The following is a 24345-nucleotide window of genomic DNA, read 5'->3' on the forward strand; positions in this document are numbered from 1 at the left end:
ATGCATCACCTGTCCAAGGAGGTTGCATCACCCTGCCAGAGCTCGAAGACCGAGCTCGGTGGTTGCACCTCTCGGCAGAGCTCGGAACTTGAGCTCTGGCGGTGCTACCTCTTGACAGAGGAGGTTGCACCGCCCAGTCTCACTTGGAGACTGAGCCGTGGGCGGTTGCACCTCCTGGCTGGAGCGGTTGCACCGCCCAGTCTCGCTGGGAGACTTAGCCTGGGCGGTTGCACCTCCCTGCCTGGGCGGTTGCACCTCCCACAGCTACTTGGGTTCAAATGGGTTGAACCATTCGACCCAACTTGAGTTCTTCAGGGGCCCAATTGCCCCAGGATTAAGCTAATGGGATCACCTCCCATTTCTAACTTAATCACCGTGCTAACTACGATTAAATCTAAGACAAATTCTGCAGCTCTGCTTCGGTACGTCAATCGCTTCTTCCGGCGAGTTTCCGGCGAACTTCCGTCGATCATCCGATGAACCCTCGGTGATGCTTCTGCGGACTTCCGGCAAACTCCTGGACTTTGCGACGATCCACTTGGCGAGTTCCGACGAGCTTCGCTTGGCAAGCTTCTGGACTTCTCGGATCTGTTCTCGCTGAACCTCCGACGACCGTCCGAACTTCCGTCGAACTCTAGAACTCCCAACGTGATCATGATCTTGACTCCGGCGCAACACCTGCTGCTTGTCTAACTTTCATCGTAGTTAATCCTGCACAACAAAACAAAAACTTCGATCGAGACAATTAGTTCTAAGCAATTAACCAAGTTGTCCGGCATGTCATTGGTCCCTCGACGCTTCGTCCGATTCTTCGGCGCATCGTTCTCTCGTGCAGCCTATTGCCCAATCGGCCAGTTGACTCCGCAACTCCGATATCCTTGGCACAATACCCGCTCTTCTTGGCCCGATGCCCGAGTCCACGACCCGAAGCCTTCTGTCGATACGTCGACCGATCCACCGGCCCGACGTCCAATCTTCTGACATGTTCCTCCGGCACAACATGATGTTCCTGCTTTAATTGTCTCATCCTGATCGAAGCATCCTGCGTCACTCAAAACGCAGATTAAATCATAAACATATATCAAGTAGTTTCATCATCAAAATACGAGATTCAACAGAGCCGAGCTCGCATCCACACCTTGGACGATGAGCTGCAGACGCTTTCGCATGATGTCGAGACCGCTAGATCCATAGCTTGGGCTGCCGAAGAGGTTCTGAAGGAGTAGCAACAGGCGCTGCCCAAGAGAATAAAGGAGGCGCTCACAGAGTACAAGTCGTCCGCTGACTTTGAGCACGGGTTGGTGAGGTTGGGACGGGTGACGTACGAGTTCAGGTACCGAGTGGCTTGTGCTCGCACTCAGGCCGAGCATTCGGAACTGGTATTAGAGCCGGACCCTTTCGCCGACCACCCTACGGATTAATCTATGAACATGCAGGCGAGCGTCCCCTTCGACGACGGGCCTGAGACTCCACCTCCGAGCTGACCTGTATTTGCTTTTCTCGATTTTGGTGGGGTTGGCCCTCGAGATTGTTTTGCTCGATCGCCACATGTACTTTTTTCTTTAATAAGAAAATCTGAGTTTTGGATTTGGCCGTCTTTCCTGGTTCTATATGCGCATATGTTTTAAGAGCTTGCCTTGCTTCTCTTACGGGTAGAATTTCCTTAGATTTGCTGCATTCCATGTCCTGGGCAGAGGGTTTCCTTCCATCGTTTCGAGTTGATAAGTCCCTTCCCAGACTACGTCGTATACCCGATAGGGGCCTTCCTAGTTGGGTGCAAGTTTTCCCCTTGCTTGGGTTGGGTTGCTTATCTCGGTCTTTCGAAGGACGAGGTCCCTGACCTTGAGCGACAGCGAGCAAACCTTGCGGTTGTATATCCGAGCCACAGCCTTCTTGTACGCCAAGGTGCGAAGGTGTGTCACAGCTCTTCTTTCTTCAAGGAGATCCAGGTTCGCTCGCAGACCTTCCTCGGAGTCTACCTGTTTGTAGTCGGAGGTGCGCAAGGTCGGGAACACCATATCCGGAGGAAGGACTGCTTCGGTTCCAAACATGAGGCTAAATGGAGACTCTCCCGAGGCAACCTTTGGAGTCGTCCGCATCGCCCATAGGACGCTAGGGAGCTCGTCCGCCCAAGCTCCGTGCGCTCCCGTGACTCTCTTTTTGAGGCCCTCTAGGATCGCCCGATTCATTATTTTGGCTTGACCGTTGGTTTGGGGGTGCACAACCGAGCTGAACCTTAACTGTATCCCGTATGACTGACAATAGGCCTTGAACTTGGCGTTGTTAAACTGAGCTCCATTATCGGTGACGATGGCTCTCGGAATTCCGAATCGTGTGATAATGTTCTTCCAGATGAAACTTCTGACTTGTTTCTCGGTGATGGAGGCTAAAGGTTCAGCCTCAACCCATTTTGTGAAGTAGTCGACCCCCACTATAAGGAAGCGTCATTGTCCCAAAGCCGGGGGGAAAGGGCCGAGGAGATCGAGTCCCCACTGGGCGAAGGGCCAGGCCAATTCCATCGGGATGAGTGGGACCGCCGGTTGGTGGTGTAATCGAGCGTGCCTTTGGCATTGTTGACATTGTTGTACATATGATGTGGCATCTTGACGCATTGTCGGCCAGTAATACCCTTGCCTAAGAGCTTTGAAGGCTAAGGTTCGTCCCCCGATATGTTCTTCGCAGATTCCCTCGTGGAGCTCAGCGAGGATCGTTGTAGCTTGCGATGGCGCGAGGCAACGCATAAGGGGTTGAGAAAAGCCCCTGCGATACAATTTTCCGGCCACCATGCAATACCAGGCTTGGGTTCGTCTTAGTCGGTTTACGGCCAATGGATCGGTAGGCTTCGTGCCGTCTTTCTTGAAGTGGAGGATATCTTCCATCCAGTTTGGGGACACCCGAGTTTCAGCAATGTCGCATGATGGTATTGTCGGTGCCATTACAAACTCGGTCGCCGGGGTTGCTTCCAGGCTGCGGGCGGTGACTAACTTAGCCAGAACGTCAGCAAGTGCGTTTTAAGCCCGAGGTATTCGAGTGACTGAAAGCCAGTTGAAGAGATGGGCGAGCCGTCGTGCCTCCGCCAAGTATAACGCCATGGTCGAATCTTGGGCTTCATAGTTCCCGTTGATGTGCCTCGTGACCAGTTGGGAGTCGGTGAAAACCTCGAGGTCGGCCACCCGCATCTCCAAGGCGAGGCGTAGGCCGTGAAGTAGTGCTTCGTACTCGGGTTCATTGTTGTTGGCTCGGAATTGCAGCCGGAGTGATCTCTCATAGGTTTCTCCAACTGGGTCTCTGAGGATGATCCCGATCCCTGCGGCCTCGGCAGTGGCCGAGCCATCCACGTGTAGGGTCCACGAACGACCATTGTTTTCCTCATGATCTTCCGGGGTTAGTTCGGATATGAAATCGGTCAGCACTTGAGCTTTGATGGTGGTCCTGGGGGAGTACAGAATGTCGAACTCGCCGAGCTCGACCAACCACTGTAGCATTCACCCTGACGCGTCGAACTTGGACAGGATTTGTCGCAACGACTGGTCGGTGATGACCCTGATCGTGTGAGATTGGAAGTATGGTCGCAGCTTTCGGGCCATCTTCATCAGTGTGAGGGTCAGCTTCTCGATCGGGGAATACCGTACTTTGGCCCCATTGAGGATGTGGCTGACGTAGTAGATAGGTAGTTGCATAGGTGATGTTTCCCGAACTAACACGGAGGTAACCGCCTGTGCTAAGGCCGCCAAGTAAAGACCAAGGATTTCTCCTGGTTCGGGGGAGGCGAGTCGTGGCAAGCGGTGTAGGCACGCCTTTAATCTTTTGAACACTTCTTCATATTCTGGGGTCCACTCAAAGCTTTCGGCCTGTCGTAGTGCCCGGAAGAAGGGGAGGCACTTGTCGCCCGATCGTGATACAAATCTGCTGAGTGCCGCCAACTTTCCAGTGAGGCGCTGCACCTCTTTGAGGGAATGGGGCAGGTGCATCTCGGTTATTGCCCGGACCTTCTCTGGGTTGGCGTCCTCTCTGGTGGATGATGAAATCGAGGAACTTTCCCGAGTTAACCCTGAAGACGCACTTGGCGGGATTGAGGCGCATGTTGAATCGCCTGAGAGTTTGGAAAGTTTCCGTCAGGTCGGCTATGTGTGCGCTTGCGGTTTTGCTTTTCACGATCATGTCGTCCACATACACTTCCATGTTCCTCCCGAGCTGGTGCTTAAACAACTTGTCCACCATTCTTTGGTAGGTTGCGCCAGCGTTTTTAAGGCCGAAGGGCATTACTTTGTAGTAGTATACCCCTCTGTTGGTGACAAAGGCGGTGCTCCCTTGATCTTTTGATGCCATTCGGATTTGGTTGTGGCCTGAGAATGTGTCCATAAAGGTTAGGAGTTCATAGCCTGCAGTGGCGTCGACCAGCTGGTCTATCCTTGGAAGTGGATAGCAGTCTTTGGGGCATGCCCGGTTGAGATCGGTATAGTCAACACACATCCGCCAACTTCCATTGGTCTTTTTAATGAGGACTACATTCGACAGCCATTGGGGATATTTTACCTCGATAATGAACCCAGCCTCTTTAAGGCGGTCGACCTCATCGTTAATCACCTTTTGTCTGTCGGGGGCGAACTTCCTCGGCCTTTGCTTCACTGGCCTAGCCCCGGGGTCGATGCTAAGCTGGTGTTGGGCCACCTCCTGGTCAATCCCTGGCATTTCCCCAGGGGACCAGGCGAATACGTCGGCATTCTCTTTCGGGAAGTCGATGAGTTGGAGCTGATTTCCTTCGAGTTGCGCCGCACCGACTTTCACGGTCAGGTCGGGCCGATTTCTTTTCAACGGTACCTCGATGAGTGGTTCTGGAGGCTCAAGGTGTACCGGGGGTATAGCTCCGCCTCGGGGATCTTGATCTCAGAGGTGCGACTTCTTCGGGAGAGCGACCGCTGCAAGATAGCATCGCCTTGATTCTCCTAGGTCGCTTCACAATTCCCCGATTCCTTCCGCAGTTGGAAACTTGATGGCCCGATGGTAGGTAGAAACGATTGCTTTCAGCTTGTTGAGCATCGGGAGGCCGAGGATGACGTTATAGGCTGAGGGCAGGTCGACCACCATAAAGGTAGTCAATGTTGTCTTGCCCCTTGGTTCTTCCTCGATGGTAACGGGTAGCGTGGTGGTGCCGAGCGGAAAGATGGAGTCCCCGGTGAACCCGGTGAGGGTCAAGCTCATTGGAGCGAGGTCCTCCCCGGTCAGCCCAAGCTTTTTGAAGATGTCGAAGTACAGCACATCGGTAGAGCTTCCAGTGTCAATCATTACCCTTTTTACCTGAGCGTTAGCGATCCGGATGGAGATCACCAAGGCGTCGTCATGGTGGGAACGTTCAACCTCCTCGGCTCCGAAAGTGATTTCTGGCTCGAGCTCTGGTCGGGGACGTTTCTTGACCGTGCTCCGAGCATAGGCCTTCCTTGCCATTGAACTATTGCCGCCCGCCGCCAGTCCTCCCGAGATGACGTCGATTTGTTTTTCCACGGGACCTCTAGGACATGGGGTTACTTCCTTGGACTCCTTGAGATAGTGACCGAGGTGTCCCCTACGAATCAGGTCCTCAATTTGGTTTTGAAGGTCATGGCAGGCTTCGGTGTCGTGACCGTAGTCCCGATGGAACCTACAGTATTTTGATCGGTCCTTACGGGTGGCTTTCATGGGGTTGGGGTGCCGTAAAAGACCCTTTTCCCGGATTTGGAGGAAGATTTCGGTCCGAGACGTGTTTAGTGGGAGAGGTGGAGGCCTTGAGAGCGGCTCAAGTCGGGCGGGCCTCCGGCGGGGTTGCTCCGGAGTGGCAGAGGCAGCATCTCGGGGCCGCTCGACCCTCGGCTTCTTTCCGTCTGTGCGCCTTCCCGCCATTAGGGCTTCGGCGGCGACGTACTGGTTGGCGCGTTGGAACGTCTCGGGGATGATTGTCGGCGGCTTCTCAATCAGTGACCAGAAGAACCTTAAGGGCTTCAATCCTCTTAGGAATGCCTGCATGATCAGGGAAGGGTGAGCGTATGGGAATCCCCGGATTTCAGCGGCAAAACGTGTCACAAATTGGGAGAGCGACTCGTCCTCACTCTGGGATAGCGCGAGCAGGGTGGCCACGGAAGGCTTGGGTCGCATGCTAGCGACGAAATTCTACTCGAACTCCCTGGCGAGCTGATCGAAAGATGAGACTGAGGACGGGGGTAGTCGGCTGAACCATGCACGCGCTGGTCCCCGGAAGGTGGTTGGAAGCGCCTGACACATTAATGCATCGGAAGTATCGTAGAGGGTCATTTGAGCCCGAAACGCGACGACATGTTCCGCGGGGTCGGAGACGCCATCATATGTCTCCAGCGCGGGCAACCTGAAGTTGAGGGGTACGAGCATTTCTTGTATTTCCTGAACAAAGGGGGATCTGCCCAAGCCATCTTCGCCCGACTCGCTCCTCAACTTCTGGAACTCGCGTTGGAACTTGTCCAGGCGTTGGTTGACCCGGGACAACTGGATCCTGAGCGAGTCATTCACCGAGTCCGGCGACAAGAGATCGGGCTTGGCGCAGGGTGGCATGACTTGGCAGGGTGCGGGTGTGTCCCGCTCAAGCGGGCCTCTCGGGCCTGTTGCACGGTCTCGGGCCTCTTCAGTCCCGGCTTGCTCCCTGCTCGATCTTTGTGTTACCGGATTGGTCGGGGGAGCTGCTAGACGTACAATTTGGGGTATGAGTGGGATGAGCGTCTGCATCATTCCTGCCATCGCCTGGACCTGCTTGGTCAGGCCGAGGAACACCTCGGGTGACACAGCTGAAGGCCCGTCGGCAGGTTCGAGGGGCGACAGTCCCGAGTCATTGAACATGCGCTAGTAGCGATCTGGCGTCGAGGCTGAAACCCCTCCGCCTCCTGGGGGAGGCTGATCCCTAGGTCGGGTCGAGAGGAAACCGGTCGGCAGCTCTCCTTTCGGGGAAACTCCTGCGGGGAACTCCTGCGACATGGCCCTCCTTCTAGCGCCAAACTGTTTGTGAACGGATGTGTCGTGGCTCGTTAGTCAGCACGGCCTGGTCCATGGGTCGATGTCGAGAGTGTCCCGTCGGCTGAACTGGACGCCGAAACGTCGATCGGCCCTCAGTGTCGGGTTCTTGGTCAGCGTTCCTTAGCCTGGAGGCTGAATAGTTGATGGCTCGCCTGCGAGGTCGTCGGTCGGCGGCTTTCGAGGTTAGGGCGCTCGTGAATCGTGGGTGGCCGCTTTCCTATAGAAAAAGGCCTTCGCCGGGTGATCCCCGACCGTGGCCCCTCCGACGAGCGAGTTAGCTGAATGTTTTTCCCCTCCCGAGATCCCCCTTTGGTGGGTATCCACGAAGGGTTCTTATACTATGACATGAGGGTGGGTCGTACATGGTTCGAGGTGATGGGCGTGTCGGATAGTGTCTCAGCACGCATGAGCTCTGACCTTGCGTGCGAGGGTGGTGACGTCCTGGATTTATCGGAATGAGGCGTGTGGGATGTCATGATGTGTGACATTTTGGTATGGATTCTGACTTTGCGTGTGAGATGTGGTGACGTGCCTTGGGTCCATAATTTATCATATCAACAACGAAGGTGATGATGGTGCATGACGATGGAGTCCATAATTTGTCATATGAACGACAAAGGTGATGATGGTGCATGACGATGGAAGCCTACTCGTTCTCTAATGTCACCTTTACCGAGTACACTTGTGATATTTCAAGAAGAAAAATAATACAATACTGCAGCAGTCATCTTGATTAAGACTTAGGATTAGAAGTCATGCAACATTAGAGGACAAGGTCACAGATGTGCCTCGTCACCTGTATGTCTGCAATCACAACACTAACAAGCTTCAAAATCTCACAACTCTTTGAAGACTGTTTAAGTGGTCAAACTGTCCATCTTGTATAGTTCTCCAACAGCATTGATTCCACTCATTCCATGAATGTTCACCACGAAACATATCACAAGTCTATAGAGGAGATCGAGATAAAAATATCACTGTAGAAAGAGTAGCTGCTGGTAAGCTGTCCTTTTTACTGTCAATTGTGAGAGCCAAGGTTGTAGCTCTCATGTCATTATAACGCGAGCGGTGCACGGGTGATGACCGTGCGTGCATGAGGACGACGACGCCTTCTTTTTTCATCTGACTCGTCGAATTGCATTCCTTTGGTCAACCAGCACAACCTTTGTCATGTTGAAGCATGGTTTGATTCCTCATTACGAAGATAGAGCCATATGAAATTAAATGATGAAGCCCTTGTGCGTTCTTGCCATTTGCTTCAAGACTTGAACCTAATAAATTATTCAGTATTATCTGTCTGACTGATATCATCATTGTTTTTGATGAATCGGGGACTCAACACGTTAAATTCAATCAACTCGAACATTATAATGCGCCATTTAGACAGACACGCCACATCATCGTACCATCTAAAAAAATATTTCATTTCTACTTCTTACCTCGAACTCATCCCAAACGGATTAAAGGATGTCTCAAAAGCTACAAGGATCATCTTCTTCACTTCCATATCACGGCATGACAAGTGTTCATCCTCCAAGAGAGACTTGGTGGCTGCAATCTTGAGCTATACGTTGGGATTCTCCTCACTTGTTTCCTACCCGACATGCTTCTCAGTAAAACACAAGTCTAGCAAATGACGGGGGAGTTGAATGAGCCATCATCCTCGATATAAACCTGGGATTGGCTTTCACCATCTTTTATGTGAGAAATTAGAAGCTTTGATTAGCTTATTTATTTGTCTGAAATGTTAATTTGGTTGGCTCCACCAGTGCCACACGTCGGCTGCAGCGATGGGTGAGCACTGTCTCGCTTTGACCGAAACATAATTGGCCCATTATAGCCAATGAAACGACACCAGAAAACGAACGTACCCAATTCCTCTCTCCCTCTCCTGTCTAAACGACAAAAGACGAAGGGACCCACAAATCCCCCAAAATCACGCTCTTCCCACCATCAGCCTCATCCGCATCATCATCGTCGTCGTCGTCGTCGTCGTCGTCCCGTCCCGCGCCCACGCAACCCCCGCCCCAACCGCCCCACGACTCCATCAGCAGCCGTCCATCGGGGGCGCCATTCATCACATCAGATGCCGTCCAATGCTTGACACATGTCGACGTGACTGTTCCATCAATCAGCAGCTAATTATTGGGAGAACCGAAAGCCGTGCTCTCCCGTCCCACCCTCTGATGTCATCACCACCGATCTGGTCACTCGGTCCACTCAATCAGGGCCGTCCGTCCTACCGTACCCCCTCCAAAATATTCGTCCCTCAAAGCAGTAGAAAAATATGATATAATTATTTTATCTTGTCGCACCAAATCATTGAAACAAATTGAAACAGCGGTTTGATGGCAGAAAACGTAAATTTCACCAAATATATGGGCTTTAGTGGATTTCTGGGCTACGGTTTTCGTCTCATTTTTATCCCCTGCCCTCCCTTATCCTCAACTGGCGGATAAGGACCGGGGCTCCGATCCGACGGTTCGTGTTTTCACATTGGGAACCGACGAGCTTCTATTGACCGTCGGATTGGATGACCGGGGTTAGAGTAACCATACCTGAATGTTAACTCTGGTTAGATAGGCTTAGAAGATACCACGAAAATGAGAGTAGAAGCGGAGCTCCTCTTCCCCTCCCTCCCTCCCCCCCCTCCCTTCTGCTTCCTTGGCTCTTGAGATCAAAGCTCATATTTTTTGTGGTAGTTTAGATCGATAACTGGGAGTTCTGGGTGTGTTGTTCTCACTTGATTTGTTAGGTTTTGCTTTGATTTTTTTTTCCTTTTCTTTCCATGTGGTACGGATGATTTTTGGCCAAATGTTCTCCTTGGTTCTGTCCGACGTGATCCGTGGAAGAAATATGGGTTTTTTCTTGATTCATTGTTGTCAAAACCTCATCTTCCGTTGATTTGTCCAAGAGAAGAGGGTTTTTTATTAGCACTTATGGTGTAGATCTAAGCCTGCTGCCATGTGAAACGAATAGAAAGGGGCGGTAGATGGAAGGTTGAAGCCTTTTCTTACCTTGTTCTTGCTATTTTCGTTAGCTACTGTTGGAGTTGATCTACAGATCTGATCGATTTCTTGCTTTTTCTGCTTACCCTAAGTTGGAAGGAAGGGGGAGTGACGAAAGATCGAATTAATCGTAGTCTATAGCCATGACTTATTTCCCGGAGGAGGTGGTGGAGCACATCGTCGACTTCCTTGGCTCACACGGGGACCGCAACGCGGTGTCGACGGTGTGCAAGGCGTGGTATCAGGTGGATCGGCTTAGCCGCCGGAGCGTATTCGTCGGCAACTGCTATGCCATCCGGCCCGAGCGAGTGGTGACGAGGTTCCCTGAGATGAAGTCGCTGACTGTCAAGGGGAAGCCCCATTTCGCCGATTTCAACCTGGTCCCCTATGATTGGGGCGGCTTCGCGCAGCCGTGGATCGAGGCCGCCGCACGAGGCTGCCCGGGCCTCGAGGAGCTGCGGTTCAAAAGGATGGTGGTCACTGATGATGACCTTGAGCTCCTTGCACGTTCCTTCCCCAACTTCAAATCTCTTGTTCTCGTCAGCTGCGAGGGGTTTAGTACCGACGGGCTCGCTGCGATTGCCACTTATTGCAGGTGAGCTGTCCATCCATTTATAGAACGTTAGGCTACAAGGACTATCATGGTGTTGTACTCTCTGCTGAGGATGTTCTTTGGGATTTTGTGCGACGAGTTGTGATAAAGGTTGAATTTTTATTATGTTTCTTCATGTAGTTAGGTTCATAAGTTTGTTCGTGTAGTTGTTGTGTTGAATATGAATCAATTTTTTTTTTCCCTCAAGCAGTGACTCTTATTGTTCTGCTAAACATTCATCTTTGCTTCATGGGGACATTGATCTGGATCCTTTTTATTTTTATTTTTTTGCCGATTGGGAATTCAAATTGTTTTGTTGTTTCTTTTTCCCATATGTTTCTTGAAACAAATTGGCCTCATTTTTATAAGGCTGATATGTATGAGTTATGGATGTTGGACTGCTTATTTGTCTGATATAGTAAACTTAAATTTTGTGATTATGAAGTAATTCTATTTTTTCCACTTGATTCAAATGCACGAGTATTGCTTATAACACTTGTTTCATCTGACTTTGTTTTTATGCTGCTTATTAGAGGTCTTAGGGAGTTGGATTTACAGGAAAATGAGGTGGAAGACCATGGCCGCCAATGGCTCAGTTGCTTCCCTGATTCCTGTACTTCTCTCGTGTCCCTGAACTTTGCCTGCCTCAAAGGAGAGGTCAATGCAAGCGCCCTGGAGAGGCTCGTCGCTAGGTGCCCAAACCTCAGGAGCTTGAAGCTTAATCATTCAATATCTGTGGAGTCACTGAACAAGATCCTTGCTCGTGCGCCTCATTTGGTTGATCTTGGAACTGGTTCGTTCGCAATTGACAACCGTAGCGAAACTTATCACAGGCTGATCAATTCCTTCTTTAAATGCAAGTCGTTGAGGAGCTTGTCAGGTTTTTGGGATGCTTCTCCTTTCTGCCTGCAGGCACTGTATCCCGTCTGTACTAACCTCACTGTTCTCAATTTGAGCTATGCTCCAGCAATTCAGAGTGCTGATCTTACCAAGCTGATTGGCCTTTGTTTTAAGCTTCAGAAGCTTTGGGTGAGATTTTGTTGATTCATTGCTGAGGTCATATCAGTGACATTCATTAACCATGGGCTGATTCTTCCACAGGTGTTGGATTGCATTGGGGACAAAGGATTAGCAGTTGTGGCATCCACTTGTAAAGAGTTGCAGGAGCTGAGGGTATTTCCATCTGATATCTATGGTGCTGGAATCACTGCCGTGACCGAAGAGGGTCTGGTTGCTATATCTTCAGGATGTCCAAAGCTTAACTCATTGCTGTACTTTTGCTATCAAATGACAAATTCTGCACTTACAACTGTTGCAAAGAACTGCCCGCATTTCACTCGATTCAGATTATGCATCCTCGAACCGGAGAAGCCAGACCCTGTCACTAATCAGCCACTTGATGAAGGTTTTGGGGCAATTGTCCGTTCGTGTAAAAATCTCAGGAGGTTGTCGGTATCTGGTCTTTTAACAGATCAGGTTTTCCTATATATTGGCATGTATGCCGAACGCCTGGAGATGCTGTCGATTGCATTTGCTGGAGATAGTGACAAGGGGATGGTATACGTGCTCAACGGATGCAAGAATCTCAGAAAACTTGAAATAAGGGATTGCCCATTCGGAGATGCTGCACTTCTGAAGGACGTGGCCAAGTATGAGACAATGCGATCCCTTTGGATGTCGTCCTGTGATGTTACCTTAGGAGGTTGCAAGGCTCTTGCAGCAAAAATGCCGAGGCTTAATGTGGAGATTATAAATGAAAACAATGGCACCTGTGAATCCAAGGAAAATCTTAGTGATCTCCACAAGGTGGAGAAGATGTACTTTTATCGGACCGTGGCTGGGCCAAGAAATGATGCACCAGATTTTGTTTGGACACTATAGGGTTGGCTGGAACAGCTTGTGTTGTGCAAGGTAATGTAATTAAGTTGGCTGATGTTTATTTGTTTTGACTTAGTTAAAAAGTGCCTATTATATTTAGACTGGTTTTGTAGACTGAAACCGAACTAGCATGGCCAAAGTGATTTCCTAGACATGTAGGTTTTGCTGTTCTGTACTACTTGTAGGTCGAAACGATGATTAGGCCATTGTCATTTGAGCTTCTTCATGGTTGCTTTCGCTATCGAGTTCTGGCGAAGACATTATTTTTAAAATATTTATGAAACAAAAATGTCATAACAACAGACTTATGTTTTTCATTTCCTTGATATTAACCAGACTTTCAACTGATTACCCCTCCATGCTCAGTTGGTCCCAATGTAACAACTGAGTTTGATTCTATGCAGCATATAAGGGGAAGCCACTTTGGAAATTTGTCATCTGCCCTACCATGGCATTTCACATTCGCAGCTTTAAATATTAATTACTTTAGTAAAGAGGAAGGGTGGGAATGGGGATAAGATTGGTTGATGAATCATTCTGTGTAGAGCAAACCTCCCTGTGTTTGTTCTACTCTTATTAGACTGATCATTCCTCCCACTATCTTTCTTCATCTTTCCTGTGTCTGGTCATCACTCTCTCTGCCTTTTCTGCAGTGTGGTCCCAGAAGATGACCAGCTTTTCTGACCATGTCCATGTTCTTTTGGCCTTTCCTTTGTAGAAACTGCTGCATCTTTAACCCTGCACTGTGGTGGTGGAAATGTGATATTTGCTATGGGAACCAATACAGATAAAAGTTCCAACTATTTGGATGGACTCATGATAATGTCATTAAAATTATTTTTAGTTCTATTCCTCTATCTCTCCTTTTACTATTAATATTGCTAATTATAGATTTCATATTATGTTAATTAATTCTCACTTGTTTTATCATTTTATCTTGTTAAAATCATACTTAATTCTTCATTGATGATTTTTCTTGTGTGGTAAAAGTAACTCACATCTGTTTCAAATGAGATTTCAAATGACTATCTGACAAGAGATGATAAGGTATTTGTTGGTATTATTTTTTATTGGTATCGGTTGAAACAAGTGATGGTATTTATAGTCTAATAAACACCATATTGGTCTGATAGATTATCCAAACTGATATCAACCATGATTGAAAACCATGCAAAGGAGATTGTAAGCTATGAGCAACTAAGGATTTGGAGAAGGGATCTGATAGAGAACAGCCTTTAGCAGCAAAACTGTCTCTGGTAGCAGCACTTCTCCATCTCCAGCAGACAGCAGCAGCAAATAGCAATGAGACAGAGTGAGGACAAACATATGGACCAGTAAACTGCTTGTAAAGAAGAAACCCACTCACACTAAGCTTTTGCTTGGTGACAATTCAACATGCTATGGTAACCATGTAAAATGATCTATTGATTCCATCATTCAACCAAATAGTTAAAGCTTACATGAATTGTGAGTCATCAATATCAGTATATATTCCATCTCATTTTCTAGGTAAAATTTCAACCAAGAGACCCATAAGTCAGATACTCAAAGTTCTTCCCATGGTTATCTAGATTTCACAAGACGCTTCTAGATCATCCATGGAATGGATAAAAAAATTAGGAGATAAGTAGAACACCATAAAAATAGTATGTCCTACTAAACAAATAGATTAGTGAAGTTGAAACCGTGTCAGGGGAGTTGGTGGAGGGTGTTCATCAGTGAAGTAAGAAAATAAAGACAGAAGAACCACCTACAAGCTCTGTGCTTGCTCCATAGAAATAAAATACCACTTTGGAAACTTCAACTATTATTACTTTGGAAGAAAGCAAAAGAATACATGTGAGAAAGAATTCCTAGGTGTCTCAAGGGTAGAGGGGATGAGTCTCTAGCACATTGTTAATGTGTTGTGCGCTGCTGAAAGGTTTTCTGTAAAATGATACTTGCCTAATGAATCTTCGTATGAAACAAATAAAAGGCTTGTTGTCATAATAGATGGAGAAAACTTGCACTGCTCGGCGCATATATAATATTGTTGGCTTATGATAGGAAGGAAGCTCGTGAGAAATGGCTCGACTCGAGAAAAAGGACATGGATTACACATCCATCAGTGGCTGTTTGGGTGTATGTATATTCGTGTAAATTATTATTGACACGCAGCAGCATCGTTCCGTTTTCATCTCATGTTTATACCGTCTTGAAAAAGTTCTTCCAATGGAGGTCTACAACACAAGTACTGTAGCATCATCTCAGCGAAGCTCTTCTTGATCATATCATGCAAACTTGTGATTGGTCAATGAAGGGCAATGCTATGACAATTCTGTCAAGATTTCAAGTGAGTCCAACAGCAAACAGGATGAACAGCTTCATTGATTCTTTCAGTACACGATAAAGATAATTAGAAGAAATAAAGATCACAATCAAAGATATGTGTTCTTCAATTGGATAGAGATCACAATCAAGAATGAATATATTTCTCCGTTGGCATTTGTTTCTCTTCTAGATATGTACAAAGACAAAAGTGTCCAACTAAAGGTTTCATATTGACAAAAATAAATTGAACCCAATTGCTTTTACCAGAACTTGTGGTTAAGACTCGACAACGACGCTTTATATAATCACAGATGTCACACAAAAGTGATGAACGGTGAGCCAACAAATGAATCCTTTGTTACTTGCACTTTATGGTTAAAGGAATCTAAAGAAAAATGGTAATCCTTCAACTACTATCACTGATACTCTGATTTCAAAACCCATCTGGATCCACTGGCATCCTTCTCCAATGTTGCTATTTCCTTGAGAAGATTTTTGAAGAGAGGCAAATCTTTTGATTGTATCTTGTCCTTGAAATGTTGTGTTATACTTGCAGAATCGGTGCTCCCACCTCTCTGCTGTATGAAAGTGCAGAGCTGCCGGATCAGGACCTCAGGCTGTGCTATCACGAGTTTACTGGGCGGCTTTGTTGAATGACTGCTTTCTGGCTTTCCATGTTGGTGATTGGACGTAGAAGCCAAATCCAGATCTTGCTCGAGGGCATCACTAACAGCCCTCTCTTGAGTTCCACGAATCCTAGCCAAGAGTTCAACTGATGATAGTGCTTTACCAGTTGAAGCTCCAGCTGAGAAACCAGGAGGCCTACTAGCAGATCCTTCACTGGGCTTCCCAGGACCCAGCAGCTGTGTATTTAAAGTAGATCCAAACCTATTACGGGTAGATGATGGAGCCCCAGCAGCGCCAGCTCTTCCAGTCCATGTGGGAACAGCAAAACTTTCACGACTTCGAAGCATTCGTGACTCCCGCAAGGCTTGAGCTGCCCTCTGTGCTACTTGGGAAGCTTGCTCCTCCATCTTCATCTTAAAATCCTCATTAGCATTCATAATGGCATCATGGTTCATTGCACTCTAAGAAGAAAAATCAAACCCAAAGTGATGATCACTGTTAGCCAAATCAAAATTGCAGAGAAGGTGAGCAAATTAGCACTTACATGAATACCATGGACATCGAAAAGACTTTTCAAAATATTTGTTTCCTCATCTTTACCGCCATCAATTTGATTAGTGCTCTCCCTTATGCCACTTGGGCTAGATCCTTGTTTTCCTTGGTAACCATCGGTAACACCTACATGGATCTCTTCGGAAAACTGACTGAAAATATTTGATGTCTCGGTCAAATCCCCTTGATCGTCTTGCAAGGTGAATAGATCCTTCATGTCTCTTGCTTTGAAGAATCGCCTTTGTTGAGGATTCTTCAAGATCTTGTTGGTGAGAAAATGCTTGTAGATTTGCCTGTGGTATACCTTCTCCTCTATGGTTCCACGTGTTATCAATCTGTAAACTGTTACATCCCGTTTCTGTCCAATCCGCCAAGCCCGTTCTCTTGCCTGTTATGCACGAAAACTAGACTCAGGATTCACTAAGCTACTTTGCTGTGAACGTTTTATAAATGTTAAATGCCAACAGTAAAGAAAAAATTTCAAAGTTCTATTCTAAACAATAAATCAAGAAACAGGCAAAATATACAATTGCTTAAATACCAAATGAAGCATCTCCCTTATAAAGAAGTAGAAACACTCAGCATACAATAAGATGTTATGTGATTGACAGAAATCAAAATATTGATGGGAAAAACTACAATAAAATGAGATGAATTGTTAATTCTTTGAAAATATTTTGTAAAAGTAACAAAAAAAGTTAAAAATTATTTTGAAATTTGAACAGTAGTTCACAATATTTTGACATTGCCTATTTTTTCTTCTCCTTTTTCTTTTCATTCACCTTATTTGTGACACATGACACTCAACACACCATGCTGAGTGCCAGCAGGGAATGACATTTCCGGTTCTAGCAGCCAGCCAGCATGGGGATTGCCCAAAAATATTTATGGCGTTCATAAAACTAGCAACTAATGCTTTCATAATTATTGTACACAGAAGTACCATCTTGTTGGCCTCTGGAGAAGGAAAGGAAATGGCTAACAAGAAGCATACATTCTATACTAACATGGAACACCAAAGACAGCATAGAAATCATCAAAGTAACTTTCTTGATTAGAGCAAATCTACAGAAAGTTGATGCTAGATCACTTTACCTGCATATCAGTTGAAGGATTCCAGTCAGGATCATATATAATGACCCTGTCAGCGCCTGTCAAATTTGTTCCCAAACCACCAACTTTAGTAGTTAAGATGAAGACGAAGACCTCCTCAGAGTTATTAAATTCATCTATAAGTGCCATCCGCTGCTTTACCGCAGTAAATCCATCCATTCTTCTATAGCTATAACCACTTGCAGTAAGAAAGCTCTCTATAATATCTAGCATTTGTTGAGTTTGTGCAAAAAGAAGAACACGATGTCCTTGCTCCTTCCAAACGTTAAGAATCTGCGAAACAACTTTCATCTTTCCACTTCGTTCAATATTCCCATAATCTGGATTCTGAGCAGCATGTTCTCTTTCCAATAGATCAGGATGATTGCAGATCTTCCGCATAACATCTATCCCATATAACGAGTTTTTTATTCCATCAAAAATTTGCTCCACCTCAGAGCTAGCAAGAAATGCCCGATACACAGATCGCTGGTCTGGGGTTAGGCTGCAGAAAAGGACATGTTCAGTTTTCTTGGGTAGCTGAGCATTCACATCAGCTTTCATACGCCTAAGAAGGTATGGCATGATCAAATCACGTAAGACAACTGCACATCTATAAGCTGTTGACACCTGCAGTGGCGTAGCATTAGCATATCCACCCACTGTAATTGGAACTGCAAACTCTGTCTCAAACACAGGCAAGACACCTAATTTCCCAGGGAATACAAAATCAAAAAGAGACCACAATTCTCCTAATTTGTTTTGAATTGGTGCACCAGTCATAATTATGCGATGCACAGTCTGTAGTTGTTTACAAACTAAAGTTATCTCAGCATTTGGATTTCTTATTCGATGACCCTCATCCAAAACTGCATATCCCCATTCTATATCAAGCAACTTCTCACCCATAAGGCGTAATTGCTCGTATGTAGTCAGAAGCAATCCTGATTCAGATTTCACAATCCGATCAATCATATAATCCCATTTTTTTGTTGATTTTACAGGGCAAGGTCTTTCACTATCACTACCTAATGAAGATTCACTATCATAATCACTTTCACTAGATTTGACCAATTTCTGTTTAGTTATAGCATACGCAGAATCATGCAGTATCTCAACTTTAAAGTCAGGGTACCATTTCTTAACCTCCCGTTGCCATTGTCTCAGAAGGGTCACAGGACAAACAACAATACTGGTTTTATACATTTTACTAAAATGAAGAGCGCCAAGAAATGAGATGACCTGGATGGTCTTACCCAGACCCATCTCATCTCCAATGATGCCACCAGCTCTTTGGCAATGCAATTCCCACAGCCACTGAACTCCTACCTTTTGATAATCAAAAAGTTTTGAATAAATAACACCAGGCATTTTCAAGCCTCCTTCAAAGACTACAGATGACTGGTCCTTGTTTTCTGCCTCATCTTGCAATTCTTCCTCACAATCAGAGGCACTCGAACCTCTCCTTGTGTCTTCCTCTGAAGCATTATGAGATAATGACAATCAAATCACATTATTACAACAACGAAATGTCCTGATCCTGTGTATTCATGTCTGCAGAATCAAAATGCTCATGCATGCATGATATACTAATACCACAGTTTGAATGATCATAACAAGCTAAATTTTTAGCAATAGAAATTGAATCATGTTTAGTGCAAGAGACTGCCAACTGAATACAGCAACCTATAACTACAATAATAAGGCATCTATTAACAAAAGCAGTTTATCAACAGAACATAACAGCTAACGTACCCATGATATATTATCTCTCTGAAAAAATTAAATGACATGTAAACCTGAAGAGATAATGAGGTCGCATTCCAGCACACAAAACCAATGTTTATCAGAGAATCCACCACAACTGTTTTCATAATGCTTCATGCTAGATGTATGTTGAAATAATGAAAAAATAGCAAAACAGTACTAGATTTCTAGATTCTAGACCTCGATCTATATCTTGGTGAATCTTTCCAGGTTTCACTTGTCTCCACAACTCTGTCCTTGTAATCTTATAAGCTACATAATACAATTGGCAATACAGTTGCAAACCACTTTGATCATCTACGCAATCAACAAAGAAGAGGCATTTAATGATAATATACAGAAACATCTTAGGCTATCATCAAAGAAAATGCAAATACAGCGTAGCACCTTAAGGCTTAAAATTAACTCAGCAATACTTTGGTTTTTTAACTAGCATTTGCCATATAATTTATGGTTTTTTAACTAGCATTAGCCATAGAATTTATGGTGTCTAAATTTGAAGTTATTACTGAGAACGCAGACATTGTGTGCAACAATAAATGATTGCATCACAGTGTATCAAACTTGTATCAGCATTCACTCACCCAGCCTTAATCGATTAATAACATAATTGCTTAATTCTGAGAATCTGACTGATTTGAACAAATTCATCATCATCGAGGAGGAGCTGCATGAAAAGGACAAAGGGACCGATTGCTAACTACTGTTGCCACTTGAAGAGAAAAAAAATGGAAAAGGAAGTGAGATGAGAGGCGAGGAACAAAGAACCACTTCCATTTTGATCTATAAGTCTGTGACGGGAGTCCTAAGCATGACTTCCACAAATCACCTTTTTTATGTTTCCTATATCTTGAAAATGAATCACTCTCCGGAAGTAATAACCTGTTTACCCAGAAAACCATCATTTTAGTTCTTTTCGAGTTTTTGTATGTTTAGCATGTTTATATCATTATATCTCTTATTTTTCATTTAGTTTTGTAAAATTAACTTTACATATAAATGAACTTGGATTCTTTTGCTCTTCCCCCCTAAGGCCCTAACCAGTACTCTAGCATGCATTTTTGTCAATGTCACTGCATTTTACCTATGTGCAAGACATATTTTTAACTCAAAGCAAGTGTATAGATTTAAGATTACTAAGCAACATGGAGTATGTTCACTTGCTCCTAAATTCAAGGGAAACTATAAAGTTACAGTTATACCTGAAATGCTAAACGGTAAGAAATATCATAGACCTAATTTGTTCATAAAAAAAAAACTATGTTTTATTTTACCACACAACAAAGTCACACTTCTTCCGGCCAACAAAACCATACATGACTATTAAAATATTACATGATGATTCTTGAAACAAAAGAATTAAAAGAATTAAGAGTATCTGTAAATAATATAGGCCAGAAATCATACCACTTCCATCCAGTGACTCATTGGTTAAATCATCCTTTCTCCATCTTTTCTCAGGTCCAGGCCTTCTTGTCCTCTTTATATTTCTTTCATTCTTATCCAATTCTTTTTTTCTTGAGGATCTTGCACGTTTTAGAGGCCCTCGAAGTCTTTGAAACGGGCGAGTAGGTGGTTCCAGTGCAGGCAAAGCCTCTGCATCTAGCAATTTGGTTGTTGGTCGAGCCAATGCAATCTGGGAAATTGATTGAGCAGCTCTAGCAATGCTGGTTGATGCAAGATTTTCAGTTGAGTCTTCCTCAGGTACATCTTGCCTGATTGGAGGTCCACGTTCTTGGACACGACGTTCAAAGCCTTTAAGCTTATGAAATGGTGTTAAGATACCCCTTCGAACCAATTTATCTCTCTCCTACAACATAGATAGCTGATCAAGATTTTGCAATCATATTACATTATTCACTTAAAAGGGGGAGCCTAGTGAAGAAGGATTCCCTTAAAGTGAAGTTTGAGGTTCCTGCAAGCAGGAAGACTTTTCTAAGAACCCTGGTAACCAGGTTACAAAGGAAAAACCTTAACATGATGCCAAGGTTCTCAATCAATGTCATATTATTCATTTGATGTAAGAAAATAATCTAATTGTAAGTGCAGAAATAAGAACGAAAAAGACCTTTCCAGTAACTGCAAAAAAACAAAGATGTACTGAGTTAATACAAAAACAGATAAAAAAGGTCTTACAGTTTCCATAAACCCAGCAGAGGCTGCATCAAGAACTGTATCAAAATCAGCATCTTCATCATAGGCAACAGCTTTCAGAGGTCGTTTTGAGTGTCCATTCGATTTTAGTTTCTGCTTATGCTTTGGTTTTTGTTTTGGTCTTTCTTTGACCAACTCATCAAGCAGCTCCACGTTGTGTTTTTCATGCTCAATGTCATTAGCAAAAGCATAGTCACCAAACAGAGAAATTTTTTTTTGCAGCTGAGCCTTTGCTTTCTTAAGATCTCTTAGACGATCTGTTGCAAGTGCCTGTTCCAGACACAAATTGCTAGAAGGAGCATGAACATCATACCCAATATTCTCCACAGGTTTATCCCCTCTGTCACTTGTGCTATCAGAATTGCCACTTCCATCAACTTCAATGCATTTAGCACTTCCAATGCTAGAAGCTACAGCATCGATTTCAACTTCCAATGCACGCAATTTATTGTAGAGTTTAACTCGGGTAGGCAATGGTCCAGTTTCATCAGGCTCATAGTCATGGGAGCTCTCCCCAGGCTCACTTGCATAAGTGGTGTCATTCTTTGCCTGCATACAAAAATGGATCTTGTCAACTTGTCGTATACCTGCTATGCAACAGGTAGCACTTTCCTTCTACTTTATAGTTAAATGCTTAGCATCCAGCAAAAGATAAAACTACTGACATCAAATATGCAGAGTCAGCTTGCTACAAAGCTGAATACTCAAGAACATTGAATTAAGCTAGATCCACCAATATTTAGGTCCCTCACTCAATGATGATTATGATCATTTCATGCCAAATCAAGGTTTAAAAGACCAAGGGACCAAATACAGGTTGGACAAATAACATACTGGCTGGTATTTACCAGTCCAAGAACTGGTATTGGACCATATAGGTTAGCACTGATTGATATTTAATCTTTTATCCTTTTTGGTCATGCTGGATAAGATAGGCTTGTATGTCTCCCAGTATGCCAACACTATACTGGTCCGATTGGTCACCAAAAATCAGCATCGAAGGCTTAAAGTTTGCAACGAATGACATCCAAAAGTGTTATGAGCACTTACCATGGATGCAAAAAGACCATCTTTATCCAGTAATATATTTATAGACGAATTTTAAAAACATTATCATTACAAACTCTACTGAGCATTATATGGGAAATGATTTTATTATTACCATGAAACCATTACAAAAAAATCAATTATGTCATGTGCCATTTTATTAATTTTGATGAATAGTGATGAAAATAAAGCCTGCAATTTCTATTACATCACAACAAAAAATAATTATATTAAAATAAGACAAGCTACAGTGGCAGTCATCTATTTGACAGACAAACATAGTTCAACGAATTTATGGATTAATTTGATTTTGAAGACATTGTAGATAGACTTTGCCAATGTCAGCCCAAGGGTTCACGTCCAATTGAGATTCTATTTAATGTTCTTCTTTTTTCCCTTCTTTGTTTCCTATTCCTGAAGGCAGCCTGTGTCAACATGAGGATCAGGCAAATGTTTGACACCTGGCCTGCATTAGAGCTGCTCAGCCTGAGTCTTATAAACAACATTCCATTGCAAAATTCAAATTCTATAAAACAGTTCATCACGCAAATTGTTATAAATACAAGAGCATAAATATTGATAAATACAATGGAGTCATTCATCCTAAATAAATTATAAAATGGATATATTAGTACTACAATTTCCCAATATGTCTTGTTTGTATTGAAAAGCACGTCTCAGATAATCTTCCTCTCAACAATGGATATTTCAATTTGTGAACAGATTTGGTTTGCACATTCGAATAAAATGGCGAAGCAATCGTACATAGAAAGTCGACAAAGGCCACCGGATCAGGTATGTTATTACCTGCGACAGAATTTTACGCTCGATATCTTCCGGATTCGCCGATGTGATGCCCAGGCTACTTAACAAAAGCTTATCTTCGTCTTCTTCTTCCATAATATCATACATGAACAGGAGATTTCCTTCTCATTAATGAGGGAAATAAACGGCTGACATCCGACGACGTATACAACCCTTGTTCAAAGCCACTACGGATCCAAAAACAATTATTCGTCGTCGATTTCAGTAGCCGCCGCCGATTTCGGGGACGGCCTCAGACGGAGAAAAGGATGCAGCAAGTGATTTGAATCGATTCCAAAACCCTAGTTGCAGAGTTCGTCCCCTTCCCTCTCTCGATCGCCCTTCTCTTGCTCCCTCGGTCGCGTCGTCTACCAGGTCCTCGAAATTACGAAGAGGGCAACACGACTTTAAGACCGGGTTAAGTCGAACCGGGAAATGGATCGGTTTTAGAATCGAGACCGGACCGCCGTCGGGATCGGACGGACGGCTAGGCCTTATCCTGGGCATGGGGGATATGTGCGGCTCAGACGACGCCACGTAACCTGAATCCGGAAGAATCGATGGCAGGGAAACCCTCGACAATAACGGAACACACGAGCTACTAGGTGGCAATTCTACGTTGGTCCAGCGCATAGTCGCGACTTAAGCTACGACTTTAGTTGAGTTTTACTTTGGGAAAAGTATACTTCACGATGGATTGGTATGGCCGACGGTGTGAGAATGAAACAAATAAGATTACTGCTTTAGTTGACCTGAAATATGATGAAGATTGCTTATTGGGAACGTGTGCAGATTGACATGTGTAAGAGTTAGAGAGGAGTTTGTTTGGCTGAACACTGCTTGCTGATAACAGCAGACGAAACACAGTTATGCTGACTGATGGAGGAGTAATATATTTTTTTTCAAGATGGAATTATAATTTTCTTCTGAATTGTTTGTATTCAGTGGAAACCTTATGTCAGCTTTAATTTGCTGTTTATTGCCTTGATTCGATAAATAAGGAGTTGAAACTAAGAAATTGAAATCTGATTCTCTAATTTTTTTTTTTTTAAATAATAATTAAAAATATCATTAAACCTAAAATCTTATGTAATAACACTAATCATTTTTATTTGAATGTTACTGAGACTGATTCGCTGATGTTGAGAAAGTTCTGAATATTGAGGTGTCAATTACTTGTAATGCAGTAATTGATCATAGTAATCAGCAAGCATTAATTTCTATTCGATGTGGGTATGACGCAGTCTGTCATTCCTGTGCAGGGTGGTCGCAGAAAAATAATGCATGAACATGGACAAAATTAAATAAATGATACAGCTAAGTTAAGATAAGAATGATGTACCTTTTCTTGTTTGATGTGATACGAAGTTCTATACAAGGGTAACTGGTCTAGCATGAGAGGATAAGAGCCACTTAGATTAGCCAAGGAGATTGCCTAGAAACAACACAAAGATTTTGATTCAACGAATGGAGATCTCGAAGAGATCATAGGCAAGTCAT

The 24345-nt window shown here is 44.5% G+C and overlaps 3 protein-coding genes across 6 annotated transcripts; 1 reads left to right on the forward strand and 2 right to left on the reverse strand.

Moving 5' to 3' along the window:
- Positions 1-4956: 4956 nt before the first annotated feature.
- On the reverse strand, positions 4957-6129 carry LOC103973677 (uncharacterized). The gene has a single exon (XM_009388310.2). The coding sequence runs from the start codon at positions 6127-6129 to the stop codon at positions 4957-4959; it is 1173 nt and encodes a 390-aa protein (XP_009386585.2).
- Positions 6130-9646: 3517 nt separating this feature from the next.
- Positions 9647-15914, forward strand: LOC103973675 (transport inhibitor response 1-like protein Os04g0395600). 4 transcript variants are annotated; one of them, XM_065152458.1, is made up of 4 exons: positions 9647-10617; positions 11148-11643; positions 11716-12525; positions 15359-15914. In XM_065152458.1, the coding sequence occupies exons 1-3, from the start codon at positions 10166-10168 to the stop codon at positions 12493-12495; spliced, it is 1728 nt and encodes a 575-aa protein (XP_065008530.1). In that variant the 5' UTR covers positions 9647-10165; the 3' UTR covers positions 12496-12525; positions 15359-15914. The 4 variants fall into 4 exon arrangements, with proteins under 4 accessions (XP_065008530.1, XP_009386582.2, XP_009386583.2 ...); XM_009388307.3 differs by lacking the exon at positions 15359-15914 and adding an exon at positions 13626-13951; XM_009388308.3 differs by lacking the exon at positions 15359-15914 and having other exon boundaries at positions 9647-10013; positions 10115-10617; positions 11716-12704.
- LOC135638900 (DNA excision repair protein CSB-like) lies at positions 14931-23562 on the reverse strand. The gene is made up of 6 exons (XM_065152456.1): positions 22849-23562; positions 20977-21543; positions 20248-20650; positions 17077-18551; positions 15974-16369; positions 14931-15890 (listed from the first exon to the last, which is right to left on the reverse strand). Exons 1-6 carry the CDS (start codon positions 22951-22953, stop codon positions 15219-15221), a joined length of 3618 nt encoding a protein of 1205 aa, XP_065008528.1. The 5' UTR covers positions 22954-23562; the 3' UTR covers positions 14931-15218.
- Positions 23563-24345: the final 783 nt, after the last annotated feature.

The sequence above is a fragment of the Musa acuminata genome, chromosome BXJ3-5 (genome assembly GCF_036884655.1).
Source record: "Musa acuminata AAA Group cultivar baxijiao chromosome BXJ3-5, Cavendish_Baxijiao_AAA, whole genome shotgun sequence".
Classification (NCBI taxonomy): Eukaryota; Viridiplantae; Streptophyta; class Magnoliopsida; order Zingiberales; family Musaceae; genus Musa; species Musa acuminata.